Raw genomic sequence first — 15318 nt, forward strand, 5'->3', positions numbered from 1 at the left:
AACACAATCTGTAACCTCATGGCCCGGCATTTCCCCCACTCTAACACCACCATCCAGCCAGGCAATTAACCCTGGTTCAATGAAGAGTGCAGGAGGGCATGCCAGGAGCAGCACCAGGCATACTTAAAAATGAGGGGTCAATCTGGTGAAGCTATAAAACAGGACTACTTGCGTGCCAAACAGCATAAGCAGCAAGTGATAGACATGGCTAAGTGATCCCTCAACCAATGGATCAGGTCTAAGCTTTGCAGTCCTGCCATATCCAGTCGTGAATGTTGGTGGGCAATTAAAAAACTCACTGGAGGAGGTGGTTCCACAAATATCCCCATCCTCAATGATGGAGGAGCCCAGCACAGCAGTGTAAAAGATAAGGCTGAAGCATTCGCAACAATCTTCAGCCAGAAGTGTTAAGTGGATGATCCATCTCAGCCTCCTCTAGAGATGCCCAGCATCACAGATGCCAATCTTCAGTCAATTCGATTCACTCCATTTGATATCAAGAAACGGTGAAGGCACTGGATACTGCACAGACTATGGGCCCTGACAACATTTCGGCAAAAGTACTGAAGACATGCTCCAGGACATGCCACTATTGGCTAGCAATTGGCTAACCCACCAGGAGTGCAGGGGAGTCAGCAGAGTGCAAGGAACCCAGGCGTCAGTGTTAACTCCACAGTTATTTTGTTTCTATTCATTCACGGGATGTTAATGTCGCTGGTAAGGGCAGCATTTGTTGCCCATCCCTAATTACCCTTGAGAAGGTGGTGGTGGTAAGTTTTCTTGAACCGCTGCAAACTGTGTGATGTTTTTACATTATTGCATCCATGTGACAGCAGAGACAGTTGTCCTGCCTCAAAAAGGCCAGGCTTTTTTACAGGCTTGGCTTCCAGCTGGACAGGGAGCAGGCCAGAGGAAGCCGAGGTACCACTTAAGTCCATGCCCCGGGAGGGGGGATTCAGTCTTGGGGATGTTGATCCTGGGTGGGGAGTTAATCCCAAGGTTACTGTGGATGACCAACAATCTTAGCCAAGCAGTTCCCGTATAGCTACAACACTGGCATCTACCCCGGCTATGTGGAAAATTGCCCAGGTATGTTCTGTACACAAAAAGGACAAATCCAACTCGGCCAATTACTGCCCCATTAGTCGACTCTCCATCATCAGTAATATAATGGAAGGCGTCATCAACGGTGCTACCAAGTGGCACTTGCTTAGCAATAACCTGCTCACTGATGCAGTTTGGTTCCTCCAGGGCCACTCAGCTCCTGACCTCATTACAGCCTTGGTTCAAACATGGACAAAAGAACTGAACTCCCGAGGTGAGGTGAGAGTGGCTGCCCTTGACATCAAGGCAGCATTTGACTGAGTGTGCCATCAAGGAGCCCTAGCAAAACTGGAGTCAATGGGAATCAGGGTGAAAATTCAGCTGGTTGGAGTCATACCTAGCACAAAGGATGATGGTTGTGGTTATTGGAGGTCTATCATCTCAGCTCCAGGACATCACTGCAGGAGTTCCTCAGGGTAGAGTCCTAAGCCCAACCATCTTCAGCTGTTTCAACAATGACCTTCCTTCCATCATAAGGTCAGAAGTGGGGATGTTCGCAGATGATTGCATAATGTTCAGCACCATTCGCAACTCCTTAAATACTGAAGCAGTCCACGTCCAAATGCAGCAAGTCCTGGACAATATCCAGGCTTGTGCTGACAAACGGCAAGTAACATTCGCACCACACAAGTGTCAGGCAATGGCCATCTCCAACCACACCTTGATGTTCAATGGCATTACCATCACTGAATCCGCCACTATCAACATTCTGGGGGTTACCATTGACCAGAAATTGAACTGGACTAGCCGTATAAATACCGTGGCTACAACAGCAGGTCAGAGGCTAAGAATTATGTGGCGAGTAACTCACCTCCTGACTCCTCAAAGCCTGTCCACCATTTACAAGGCACAAGTCAGGAGTGTGATGGAATACTCCCCACTTGCCTGAATGAGTGCAGCTCCTATATCACTGAAGAAGCTGGACACCATCCAGGACAATGCAGTCCACTTGATTAGCACCACATCCACAAACATTCACTTCCTCCACCACCGACGCACAGTAGCAGCAGTGTGTACCATCTACAAGATGCACTGCAGGAATTCACCAAGCAGCACCTTCCAAACCCACTACCACTACCACCCAGGAGGACAAGGGCAGCAGGTAGATGGAACGCCACCACCTGGAATTTCTCCTCCAAGTCATTCACCATCCTGACTTGGAAATATATCACCGTTCCTTCACTGTTGCTGGGTCAAAATCCTGGAGCTCCCTTCCTAACAGCACTGTGGGTGTACCTACACCACATGGACTGCAGCGGTTCAAGAAAGCAGCTCACCACCACCTTCTCAAGGGCAACTAGGGATGGGCAATGAATGCTGGCCCAGTCAGCGAAGCCCACATCCCGTGAATGAATAAAAAAAAAGACACGGGAGAGGGCGCAGAGAAAATTTACAAGAATGATATCAGATATGTGTGGATATACATATCAGGAAGAGATTGACAGGCTGGGTCTCTTCTCTCTTGTGAAAAGAAGGGTGACCTAATAGATGGCTTTGAATTTATGACAGCTTTTGATATAGTGAATTCAGAGAAAATGTTTCCTCTTGTGGGGAAGAGCATAACTAGAAGTCATATATAAACTGCTTACCAAAGAACCCAATTGGGAATTCAGAGACAAAATAATTTCTTTACCCAAAGAGTGCTAGGAATGTGAAATTTGCTACCATATGGAATGGTTAAAGTAAAAAGTATAGCTGTATTTAAGGGGAAGTTGGACAACTATTTGAGAGAGAAGAAAATAGATGGTTACAATGGTAGATTTAGATGAGGAAAGATGGATGGTGGCTCGAGCAAAGCATAGACTTTCAATCAGGGTAACTGAACAGTGAATTAATAAGAGTATTATCACAAAGTATATCTAAAGGTAATAATTAAATTAGTTGTTTCAAAAAGTACTAAGCTCTAAAAGAGGGAATGGAGCTAGTTAGAACATGGATGGGCAGCTGAAACCTGTTACCTCAATCCCTGTGTCATTTGGAAATTTCAGGATACTTCATGTGCCTTAGGGGACCACATGTGTAGAAAGTTCTCCAGCCACTTGAACTTGATCTTAAGATTTCCAAGTTTGAGGAGCAGCTGGAGTCATTTGGAATATGAGGGAGAATGAGAGCCTCCTATATCTACTATGAAGCCTAGGAGAAGCAGAAAAACTCGTTTTGGCTTCACAATGCTCCTGAGGGCCACTGTCAACCAACCTCCAGTTGTTCCCTTTCAACACACAGCCACCATAATTTAGCTGAAGATAGTTGCTGTTGAGGCAGGCTGCCTAAAATTGGAATGTCAGTACGTCCCTCAATATTGAAAAAAGGTTGGATGCCCAATTTTAGGCAAGCCTTGGGTGTTACAGTTCAGGTACATGCACCGTAAGTCATGTGTACAAATTGCCATAACCTTTTTTACCCCCATATCTTTTGTCCATGGAGAGAACATCGTCACAAAACCCAAAGCTTTTGTCATTTTCTTTCTTCAAGTGTATACTTTAGCTTATGATATGGCAACTAAGAATCTGTTTTATGATCTAGGTTTTGCTGAGGCTCTCATAATTTCCCTGACTGATTCAGATGCCAAGACAAATTTGGAATTGAATCTGGGTCTTTCTGGTCTTTACAGCTTCACACTACAATACATGGGTAACTAGGGAAGTTACAGTAATAGAAACATAGAAACGAAGAGCAGGAGTAGGCGATTCGGCCCTTCGAGCCTGCTCCACCATTCATTATGATCATGGCTGATCATCCAACTCAATAGCCTGCTCCTGCTTTCTCCCCATACCCTTTGATCCCTTTCGCCCCAAGAGCAAAATCTAACTCCTTCTTGAAAACATACAATGTTTTGGTCTTAACTACTTTCTGTGGTAACGAATTCCACAGGCTCACCACTCTCTGGGTGAAGAAATTTCTCCTCATCTCAGTCCTAAATGGTCTACCCCGTATCCTCAGACTGTGACCGCTGGTTCTGGACTCCCCCACCATCGGGAACATCCTTCCTGCATCTTCCCTGTCTAGTCCTGTTAGAATTTTATAGGTTTCTATGAGATCCCCCCTCATTCTTCTGAACTCCAGCGAATATAATCCTAATCGACTCAATCTCTCCTCATATGTCAGTCCCACCATCCCAGGAATCAGTCCGGTAAACATTCGCTGCATTCGCTCTATAGCAAGTACATCATTCCTCAGATGAGGAGACCAAAACTGCACACAATGTTCCAGGTGTGGTCTCACCAAGGCCCTGTACAACTGCAGCAAGACATCCCTGTTCCTGTACTCGAATCCTCTGGCTATGAAGGCCAACATACCATTTGCCTTCTTTACCACCTGCTGCACCTGCATGCTTACCTTCAGCGACTCGTGTACAAGGACACCCAGGTCCTGTTGCACATTCCCCTCTCTCAATTTATAGCCATTCAGATAATAATCTGCCTTCCTGTTTTTGCTACCAAAATGGATAACCTCACAATTATCCACATAATACTGCATCTGCCATGCATTTGCCCACTCACTCAGCTTGGCCAAATCGCACTGAAGCATCTCTGCATCCTCCTCACAGCTCACCCTCCCACCCAGCTTTGTGTCATCTGCAAATTTGGATATATTACATTTAATTCCCTCATCTAAATCATGAATATATATTGTGAATAACTGGGGTCCCACGACCGAACCCTACGGTACCCCACTAGTCACTGCCTGCCATTCGGAAAAAGACCTGTTTATTCCTACTCTTTGTTTGCTGTCTGCCGAACAGTTTTCTATCCATCTCAATACACTACCCCCAATCCCATGCACTTTAATTTTACACGCCAATCTCTTATGTGGGACTTTGTCGAAAGCCTTCTGAAAGTCCAAATAAACCACATCCATTGGATCCCCCTCATCAACTCTATCAGTTACATCCTCAAAAAATTCCAGTAGATTTGTCAAGCATGATTTCCCTTTCATAAATCCAAGCTGACTCTGTCTGACTCTGCCAATGTTTTCCATGTGCTCAGCTATTAAATCTTTTATAATGGACTCTAGAATTTTCCCCACTACTGACTTCAGGCTGACTGGTCTATAATTCCCTGTTTTCTCTCTGCCTCCCTTTTTAAATAGTAGGGTTACGTTAGCTATTCCCAAATCTGTGGGAACTGTTCCAGAGTCGAAAGAATCTCGGAAGATGACCATGAATGCATCCACTATTTCTAGGGCCACTTCCTTAAGTGCTCTGGGATGTAGATTATCAGGCCCTGGGGATTTACCGGCCTTCAATCCCATGAATTTCCCCAACACCATTTCCCTACCAATGTTGATTTCTTTCAGTTCCTCCCTCTCACTAAACCCTGTGTTCCCCAACATTTCTGGTATGTTATTCGTGTACTCCTTTGTGAAGACAGAACCAAAGTATGTATTTAGTTGGTCAGCCATTTCTTTGTTCCCCATTATAAATTCCCCTGTTTCTGACTAGAAACTTTTACAGTCAGCTTTTTTGTTCCCTGCAAGCTTACTCTAGTACTCTATTTTCCCCTTCTTAATCAATCCCTTGGTCCTCCTTTGCTGAATTCTAAACTGCTCCCAATCCTCAGGTCTGTTGTTTTTTCTGGCCAATTTGTATGCCTCTTCCTTGGATCTAATACTATCTCTAATTTCCCTTGTAAGCCATGGTTTGGCCACCTTTCCTGTTTTACTTATGCGCCAGACAGGAATAAATAATTCTTGCAGTTCACCCATGTGCTCTTTGAATGTTTGCCATTGCCTATCCACCTTCATCCCTTTAAGTAACGTTTCCCAATCCATCATAGCCAATTCATGCTTCATACCATCTTAGTTTCCTTTATTAAGATTCAGGACCCAAGTCTCAGAATCAACTACGTCACTCTCCATCTTGATGAAGAATTTTATCATATTATGGTCACTCATCCCCAAGGGGCCTCGCACAACTAGACTGCCAATTATTCCTTTCTCATTACATAATACCCAGTTGAGGATGGCCTGTTCTCTCATTGGTTCCTCAATGTATTGGTCCAGAAAAACATCCCGTATACACTCCAGGAATTCAGAATGGTTTTGACTGATTTTGTACATTAAGTTTGGTAGAAGTTCACTTGTGGGGTTGGTTAGCACAATTGTTTAGATGGCTAGTATGTGGTTCAAAATAACAACAACAGTGCATGTCCAGTTACAGCTGAGATGGACTTGAGACCTGTTTCCTTGACTGCTCAAGGGAGTGGAAGGCAATGGCAAACTGCCACTGACAAAAACTGCCACCAAAACAGCTCAGGATGAAGCATCAGCAGGCAATGAGCCAAAGAGCTGCAATTTGGCAGAGCAGATGTGAATGAATGAACTGTTTGTACAAATAGATTCAAATGAAAATTAGACACATTTTTAAGGAAAAAAAATGATTGAGAAACTTGGTTAAGAAACCAGGAAGATGGGATTTGAGGCTCAAAAAATGAAAAGACCTTATCCTATATTCACTTGATAGCAGAATTAACAAAATTACTTTAAAACTGACAGTGCCATATTGTACCATTTCATAGATCTTAGGGACAACAAATACATAATCTTCAGGCTCATCACCAGTTGGCTCTGGCATATCCTGAAGGAAATCAACAAAGTATGGCTCTTTGGGAAGTTTTTCTGCCATTTCTCTTCCAATGTTGTCTCCAATGGCGCGTGTCACAGCATTTTCAAACCAATATTTATCCTCTTCGTTTACAAATCTATTAAGTAACATAAAAGTCAATTATTATCTTTATTACCATTCATCATAAATTTGTATGTTTATGCCTTAATGGGTACATAACTTATACAAATGTAATTTTACAAAGTAGTAATTATGGTTTTTAGTGTGTAATGTACCTCTAAGAATAATACTGTTAGGAAAGATCACATGATCTGTAGTAACCAATAGGAGAGTAGCGCGGGCTACCTCAGGAAGACAGTGTAGAGATAGAGTTGGGGTTGAAAGCACACATATAGTTGCTGCTGAGTATATTGTAAATAAACTTAATGTTTCCACCTAAGAAGTGTCTGCAGTCCAATTCTATTACTAATAGTACAACTCGGCCACCCTTATAACAAACTGGCAATGACGATAAAACAGGATTAAAAGAAGAAATCAAGTTAAAAAGAAATCGGCACTGTACCTTACCCAGTGATTGTAAATAGCGAGCTCTGTTAGGATAACTTCTTCAATTCTATCTCAAAATCCTGCAGCTTGGGAGAATTGATCCTTTTGAACCAGCCACAGATGATTGGTCTCAATACATAGAACGCCTCACACTATTTTTTCAAGTGAACAAGATTATGGGGAAAGAGGAGAGGTGAGTGATTCACTTGAGTACTTGTGGGAGCAAAACGTGTGGTTTTATGGCACCCAGTGCCCCAGATTTGAAGGATTTTGATGAATTTGTGGACCTCATGAAGGACCACTTTCAACCCAAGCTCTCAGTCATGGTGCAGGGGTTCAGGTTTAATTTGCAAAATAGAGCCCCTGATGAAACAATTGCATGCTACGTAGCAAATGTGAAGCAGCTAATGGAAAGTTGTGAGGTCAGTACGACTCTGAACTACATGCTCAGAGATTGTTTAGTATGTAGTGTGAAAGCGGACACTATTCAGAAAAGATTATTGTCCGAAGTGAACCTGGATTTCAAGGGGGCGCTAGAGTTAACACTGGCCATGGAAAGCACAGTAAGATTTTCAAAAGCAATACAGGGTGTGCAAAATGATGCTGTCCTCCACACCAGGCAGGAAACCTCAAGCGAAAAGGTGCAAAAAGTGAGATTCTGCTGAGAAGTGGGAAACAGCCCCCGCTAGCTGATGAATAAAGAAAAATAACTTTGCAGCAAGATCGAAGAATAATTCTAATAGAGGTGGAAAGAGTCTTTTAGTGATTGGCAGTTTAAAAAAATTGAATACTATTACTGTCACAGAAATGGACATATAATGAGGCAGTGCAAGGACAGATTTAGCAGGCTTGTAGACAAATGAAGAAGCCCAATGAATTCTACAATGTAAAGGAGCCTGAAGTAACAAATTCTAACATTTACTCATTGTTTAATCTGAAAATTGGAAAGACAGAACCAATATTTGTCACAGTGAAAGTAAATGGCAAACCTGTTAAAATGGAAGGGCACATGGGAGCCTCCACTACAGTAATTGGGGAACATACCTTCAGATATTTGAATAATGGTAAACAAAATTAAGTTTAGAACAAATAGCTGCCACGCTAAAAAATATATAGGTGAAGACATTCAAGTAAAAGGCATAAGTAGAGTAATTGTCCATTATGGAAGCCAATAGGCACAGCTACCCGTGATGGAGACAAAATTGGTTAATGTTAGAATTGTCTGAAATCTTCCAGTTGAGAACATGTGGGCTACCAGAGCTACTTAGAAAGTATGCCACCATCTTCAAAGACGAACTGGGGAAAATCCGGGACCTGCAGACCAACATTTATGTGGATCCAGAAGCAGCCCCTCGCTTCATGAAGGTGAGACCGGTACCATATGGACTGCGAGAAAAAGTAGACACTGAGCTGAACAAGCTAGAGAAACTGAGCGTTATTGTTCAGTTCAAAAACTTGTTCAGTTTTCAGATTGTGCAGCACCCATAGTCCCCATCCTTTGTGGAGGCTACAAACTGACGGTTAATAAAGTAGCCAAATTGGATGGGCACCCCATTCCAAAAATCGAAGACCCATATGCCAAGCTGGCAGGACGGACAACGTACACAAAGCTTGACATGAGTCATGCTTATCAACAACTAGAGTTCGATAATGCCTCCCGGGAATTTGTCATAATTAATACCAATATACACGATTGCCTTTTGGTGTCTCCTCAGCTTGTGCCATCTTTCAGGGAACAATGGAAAGCTTACTGCAGGGACTGCCCCAGGTTGTAGTCTATTTAGACGATGTATTTGTGACAGGATTCACTGAAAAAGAACATTTGGCAAACTTAGAAGTCTTAAAATGTTTATTGCAAGCTGGAGTACGTCAAAAAAGAAAAGTGCACATTCGAAGTGAGGGAGGTAATCTATTTGGGTCACCAGGTAGATTTACAGGGCCTCCACCTGGTTGAGGAGAAAGTGAGAGCCTTAAAAGAAGCACCTGTACCAAAGAATACCTCAGAGCTCAAATCATTCCTAGGAATGATCAACCACTATGGGCGGTTCTTGCCCAACTTGTCCACAGTGTTGGCTCCCCTGCATTCCCGACTCAAACAAACCAACATTGGTCTTGAGAGGCACCCCAGAAAGAAGCTTTCATACAGGTGAAACAATTGTTGCATTCATCCAATCTATTAGTGCATTATGGCCAGATGAAAGAATTGGTGCTGACATGTGATGCATCACCCTAGGGAGTGAGAGCAGTGCTATCTTATCGGATGGACGAGGGCACAGAACGGCCAATAGGCTATGTATCAAGGACACTCACCACAACAGAAAAGGGATACTCACAGATAGAAAAAGAAGGTCTGTCCATTATCTTTAGTGTCAAGAAATTTCACCAGTATGTACACAGCCGCCGTTTTACAATCATTTCAGATCACAAACCACTGCTAGGTCTGTTTAGTGAGGAAAAGGCTATACCACCCATAGCTTCAGCAAGAATACAACAATGGGCCTTAATTCTGGCAGCATACGAATACACTTTCGTATATAGGCCTGGCAATCAAATCGCGAACGCCAATGCCCTTAGTCGTTTGCCTTTACAAGAAAATGATGAGCACATCCTAGTTCCACAGGAACTTGTTTTACTTTAAATTTCTTAGATTCCTCGCCAGTATGTGCTTGGCAGATCAGAGACTGTACAAGTTGGGACCCAGTCCTACCTCAAGTGTGAGAACAAGTGCTACATGATTGGTTACAGGAGTTCGTATCTGATGAAATGAAACTGTACTTCAACAGGAGACATGAAATAACCAGCCAGGATGGCATCTTATTGTGGGGTGCATGAGTGATGGTTCCTCAAAAGGGAAGGGAGCTTCTTTTAATTGAAGTACACAGTTCCCATTCAGGAATTTCCTGCATGAAGACCATAGCACGCAACTATTTATGGTGGCCAGGGATGGATGGCGAAAGAAAGGGTTTGGTAAAGCATTGTGTGCAATGTCAGCAACTGCAAAGGTTACCAGTGACAGTTCCATTACACCCATGGGAGTGGCCACCCTGGCTGCAGTTACACATTGACTACATTAGACCTTTCCTGGGAACAATGTTTCTGCTCATTGTCGATGCCCATTCAAAATGGTTGGATGTATATGAGGTGAAATCACCAACGTCGGGCGCTACATTTAAGAAACTATGTCAGAGTTTTGCCATTCACGGACTACCAGAAGTAGTCATTTCTGGTAAAGGCATGGCATTTACAAGTGCTGAGTTTCAGCGGTTTATCAGCCTCAATGGTATCATTTAATGGCTGCACCGTACCACCCTTCCTCAAATGGACTGGCCAAAAGGACGATTCAAGCGTTCAAGGTAGGCATGAGAAAACTAACTGGAGATTCCTTAGCAACCAAGCTAGCACGCTTTCTTTTTCATTACAGGACGGCCCCTCACACAACAACAGGTATCACACTTGCCGAGTTATTGCTGAAACATGGTTTCAGCATGAGATTGAGGTTAATAATACTGAACTTAGAGGGGTAGGTGGAAAGGACACAGGGAAGCCAAAAAACTAGACACAACTGGCATAGTCGTGAGAGGAAATTTACCATGGGAGAGCCAGTATACGTGAAGAACTTCGGGGAAGGACCAAAGTGCTTACCGGGTGAAATAAGTGTGGTGACTACGCCTCTATCTTACCACGTAGTGGTGGAAAGCCGGATCATCTGTAAACATGTGGACTATTTAAGGAAGAGAGAGACAAATCACCAAGATTTGGTTCCACCAGTGACTATGACCTCGTCTGTGTTTCCTGTTGAAGATACTCAACCCAGGTCAGACATGTCTGATGTTCCTGTAAGAGTTGAGGATACAGAACTGCAAGTGCCTACCAAAGCACCTGATGCTCAGGCAACTGCGGAAAAGGAGGTTCCTGACAAGAATCTGCAGTTGTGGAGCTGCAACTTTCCACACGAACTAGGAAGCCACCTGAAAGACTGAACTTGTAAATTCCTTACCCAGTGAAAATATTGTGTTGTCTTGAAAAATATGTACTTGTAAATATAATATGTATAGCCAATTTAAAGAGGGAGGAATATAGTAAGTATGTTTTATTTAGTGTGTAATGTACCTTTAAGAATAATACTGGTTAGGAAAGATCACATGCTCTGTAGTAATCAATAGGAGAGTAGTGCAGGCTACCTCAGCAGACAGCGTAGAGATGGAGTTGAAAGCACACATATAGCTGCGTATAATGTAAATAAACTTAATGTTTCCAATTAAAAAGTGTCTGCAGTTAAACTCCATTACTAATAGTACAACTTGGCCACCCTTACAACACAAAGGGCAGAAAATTCCCTTTGGCGTGCAAGGGCAGGCCCTGCACATCCGTGTGTAAAATGATGCGCAGTTACCTCGGGCGAGCGTTCTGATGTCACTGCTCGCCATCGCGAAATTTCATTGGGCAGGTGCGTGATGATGTCTGATGTGCGCCTGCCAATAATTAATGGGCCACTTAAGGCCCTTGACTCCCCAATCGATGCTGATTTTTTGCCGCCCATGCAATCTTCAGGTCAGCGCAAAGGCACAATGGGCAGGCGGGTAGGAGACATTTGTGTAAATCACATCCACGGCAGGATAAGAGGACTCACTGGGGTTGCGAGTGTGCACTGTCAAGTATTTATTTTTCAAAGTTATTGAAACTTGCCTGTGTGATCTGCAGTACTTCAATACGCATTCCAGCTGCTTTGTCTGGACTGTTAACCTTCAGGTTAGCACACTGCAGTGAGTAATCTTTTCTGGGCCTGCAGGTTTCAGGAAGCCTTCCCTTAGCCTGAGAATGGGAGCTGAACTGTCCGCTGGAGGCAGCCCATCTGAGGAGGAAGGGAGGGCTGGAAGGGGGAGGAGGCCAGGAGTGCACATTCAGCCTCTAAGGGAGCCACCTTTGGGAGGACAGGCACAGGCACAAGGGGCGCAGGGCCAAGAGGTAGTCCAAGGCGGAAGGGGTCCGCAGAAGACGCCACTATCCTGCTGCCAGGGTATACAGGTGGCGAAGCAGCTACCTCAATATGACTGAGGTGCAGTGCCGAAGGAGGCTCCGTCTCTCAAGGGAGACAGTCAACATGATCTGTCAGATGATAGGGCCTGAGATCTCCGCTAACTGTGTGGGTGGACACCCCATGCCAGTGGCTCTGAAGGTCACAGTTGCCCTCAACTTCTATGCCTCTGGCTCCTTCCAGGGCTCGGTGGGTGATCTTTGCGGTGTCTCCCAATCAGCTGTCCATACTTGTGTCAAGCAGGTTACAGACGCTCTGTTCAGGCATGCATTGACCTTCATCCACTTCAGTTCGAACCAGGCAAGTCAGACACAGTGAGCCAGAAGCTTCGCGGCCATTGCTGGCTTCCCCCGTGTCCAGGGTGTTATAGACTGCACGCATGTGGCCATCAAGGCACCAGCAGGTGAGCCCGGTGCCTTCGTCAACAGGAAGGTCTTCCACTCCATGAACATGCAGATAGTGTGTGATTGCAGGATGCTGATTCTACAAGTCTGTGCAAGGTACCCAGGCAGCTCCCACGACGCCTACGTCCTCAGACAGTCCCAGGTGCCGGCGCTCTTCAGTGCTCCAGCCTGGCTTGATGGATGGCTGCTGGGTGACAAGGGCTATCCCCTCAGAAGGTGGCTCACGACACCTCTCAGCCATGCAAGAACTGAAGCTGAGCAGCGCTACAATGAGAGCCACGCCTCCACAGGGGCTGTGGTGGAGAGAGCCATCGGTCTTCTCAAGATGCACTTCTGATCCCTGGACCGCTCAGGGGCTGCACTCTTGTACCCCCCAGATCATGTATCGGTGATAGTGGTTGCATGCTGCGCTCTCCACAATCTTGCGCTGGAAAGGGGGGACGCAGTGGATGATGAAGACGTCGACGCAGTAGATGCGGCTGCACACGATGAGTCCAGCAGTGAGTCCGAGGATAAGCAGGCACAGGGATATGCTGAGGGGGCAGACGCTGACCAGGGCATACTGCAGGGAGGCAGGGACACCCGGGAGGCTTTAATCCAAAGAACTTTCAGCCAGCACACCACAGATGGACCTCCAGCTCAAGCCTGGGTTGTAAGCTCCATACTCGATACCCAAGTGCCAAATTTGCAAGGTTAGGAACAGTAACTAAGGGCCTTGTTTATAAAACTGAATGTCCCACAATGCACTCATAACATTTTTGGAAACAATACACATGTAGAAGAAAAGAGGCACCTTCAGCCATGGTCACATGTTTGAATTTAATATCAGAAGCAAAGAAACTTAATCCAAAAAAATGACAATGGTATTCCAATTTAAAGCAAATCATAAAGACACAACACAAAACACCAGTGATAAACCAGTGGTGTGCCTAAGGTGCCTTATGTTTATGTTTCCAGGTGCTACGTCTTGGTGCTGCCCCATCGCTGGGAGTGGCATCTGAGACAGCCTGCTGACTCTGCTGTCCTGTTGGCCTTGATGACCTTGGCGGGAATTCTCTGGCCCGTGGAGCCTGTGCTGGTCCCGCCTGGGAGGGATCTGCCAGTTCCACAGCAGGCATCTCCCCAGTCATTGCAGCCTCATCGGATGCTACAGTCACTGGGAGAGGGGTGGAGGAGCTGCCGCCCTCATCCACAGCACCCTGAGAGGTGCCTGCAGAGATGACAGGCAGCTGCTGCTGCGCCGACGTGAGGTCACTTTGGACCTCCATGCTCACCATGGATGGATGAGGAGAAATTTCTTCACCCAGAGAGTGGTGAGCCTGTGGAATTCGTTACCACAGAAAGTAGTTGAGACCAAAACATTGTATGTTTTCAAGAAGGAGCTAGATATAGCTCTTGGGGTGAAAGGGATCAAAGGGTATGGGGAGAAATTGGGAGCAGGCTATTGAGTTGGATGATCAGCATGATCATAACGAATGGCGGAGCAGGCTCAAAGGGCCAAATGTCCTACTCCTGCTCCTAGTTTCTATGTTTCTATTCCCCAGAATTAGGTCCAGCACTGCGCCGTCCCTTATTGGATCTTCTACATATTGACTGAAAAAGTTCTCCTGGACACATTTCAAGAAATGCACTCCATCCAAGCCCTTAACACTATGTCTTTCCTAATTAATGTTGGGAAAGTTGAAATCACCTATAATAATTACCCTATTGTTATTGTTTTTACACACCTTCGCAAATTGTGCACATATTTGCTCCTCAATTTCCCGCTGACTATCTATAACAAACAATGTGGCTGCCCCTTTTTTATTCCTAAACTTTACCCACAAAGCTTCATTCGATGCCCCCTCCAAGATATCATCTCTCCTTACTGCAGTAACTGGCTCCTTAACTAATGATGCAATGCCTCCTCCTCTTTTACCCCCCTCCCCTGTCTCGCCTGAAGATTCTATATCCCGGAATGTTGAGCTGCCAATCCTGCCCCTCCCTCAACCACATCTCTGTGATGTCTACTATATCACAATTCCACATGTCAATCCTCACCCTTAACTCATCCATTTTACCTGTAATACTCCTGGCATTAAAGTAGAGGCCATCCAGCCTTGCTTTACTCCCTTGAAACTTAATGCAGCTGTACTCCCTCTGACTTGATTGTTTTACTGTATTATGATGTGTCCCTATTCTGCTAACATTCTGTGCCCCCTTCCCCTGCTGAATTAGTTTAAACTGCTCCCAACATCACAAGCAAACCTGCCCACAAGGATGTTAGTCCCGCTCTGGCTCAGATGTAGATATACAGGTCCCACCTTCCCCAGAAACGTTCCCAATGATCCAGGAATTTAAAACCCTCCCTCCTGCACCACTCTTAAGCCACGTATTCATCTGTGCTATTCTCCTATTTCTGTGCTTGCTAGCACGTGGCACTGGGAGTAATCCAGAGATTACAACCCGAGAGGTCCTGCTTTTCAGTCTACTGCCTAACTCCATGAATTCTTGACGCAAAACCTCATCTCTCTTTCTACCTATATCAATGGTACCAACATGTACCATGACCTCTGCCTTACTACCCTCCCCCTTCAGGATGCCCTGCAGCCATTCAGTGACATTCGGACCCTGGCACCTGGAGTCACGTTGACGACCACAGTGGCGCCTATCTGTTCCCTTGACTA

At 45.0% G+C, this 15318-nt stretch overlaps 1 protein-coding gene across 1 annotated transcript in view; it reads right to left on the bottom strand.

Moving 5' to 3' along the window:
* The window catches only part of LOC144681152 (dynein axonemal heavy chain 8-like), a 1929890-nt gene that overhangs the window by 530152 nt on the left and 1384420 nt on the right, over positions 1-15318 (bottom strand). Inside the window, exon 57 of the mRNA XM_078542879.1 lies at positions 6611-6803. Coding sequence (XP_078399005.1) covers positions 6611-6803 — 193 coding nt within the window. The remainder of the gene's footprint in view (positions 1-6610; positions 6804-15318) is intronic.

This window comes from Cetorhinus maximus, chromosome 5, assembly GCF_964194155.1.
Source record: "Cetorhinus maximus chromosome 5, sCetMax3.hap1.1, whole genome shotgun sequence".
NCBI lineage: Eukaryota > Metazoa > Chordata > Chondrichthyes > Lamniformes > Cetorhinidae > Cetorhinus > Cetorhinus maximus.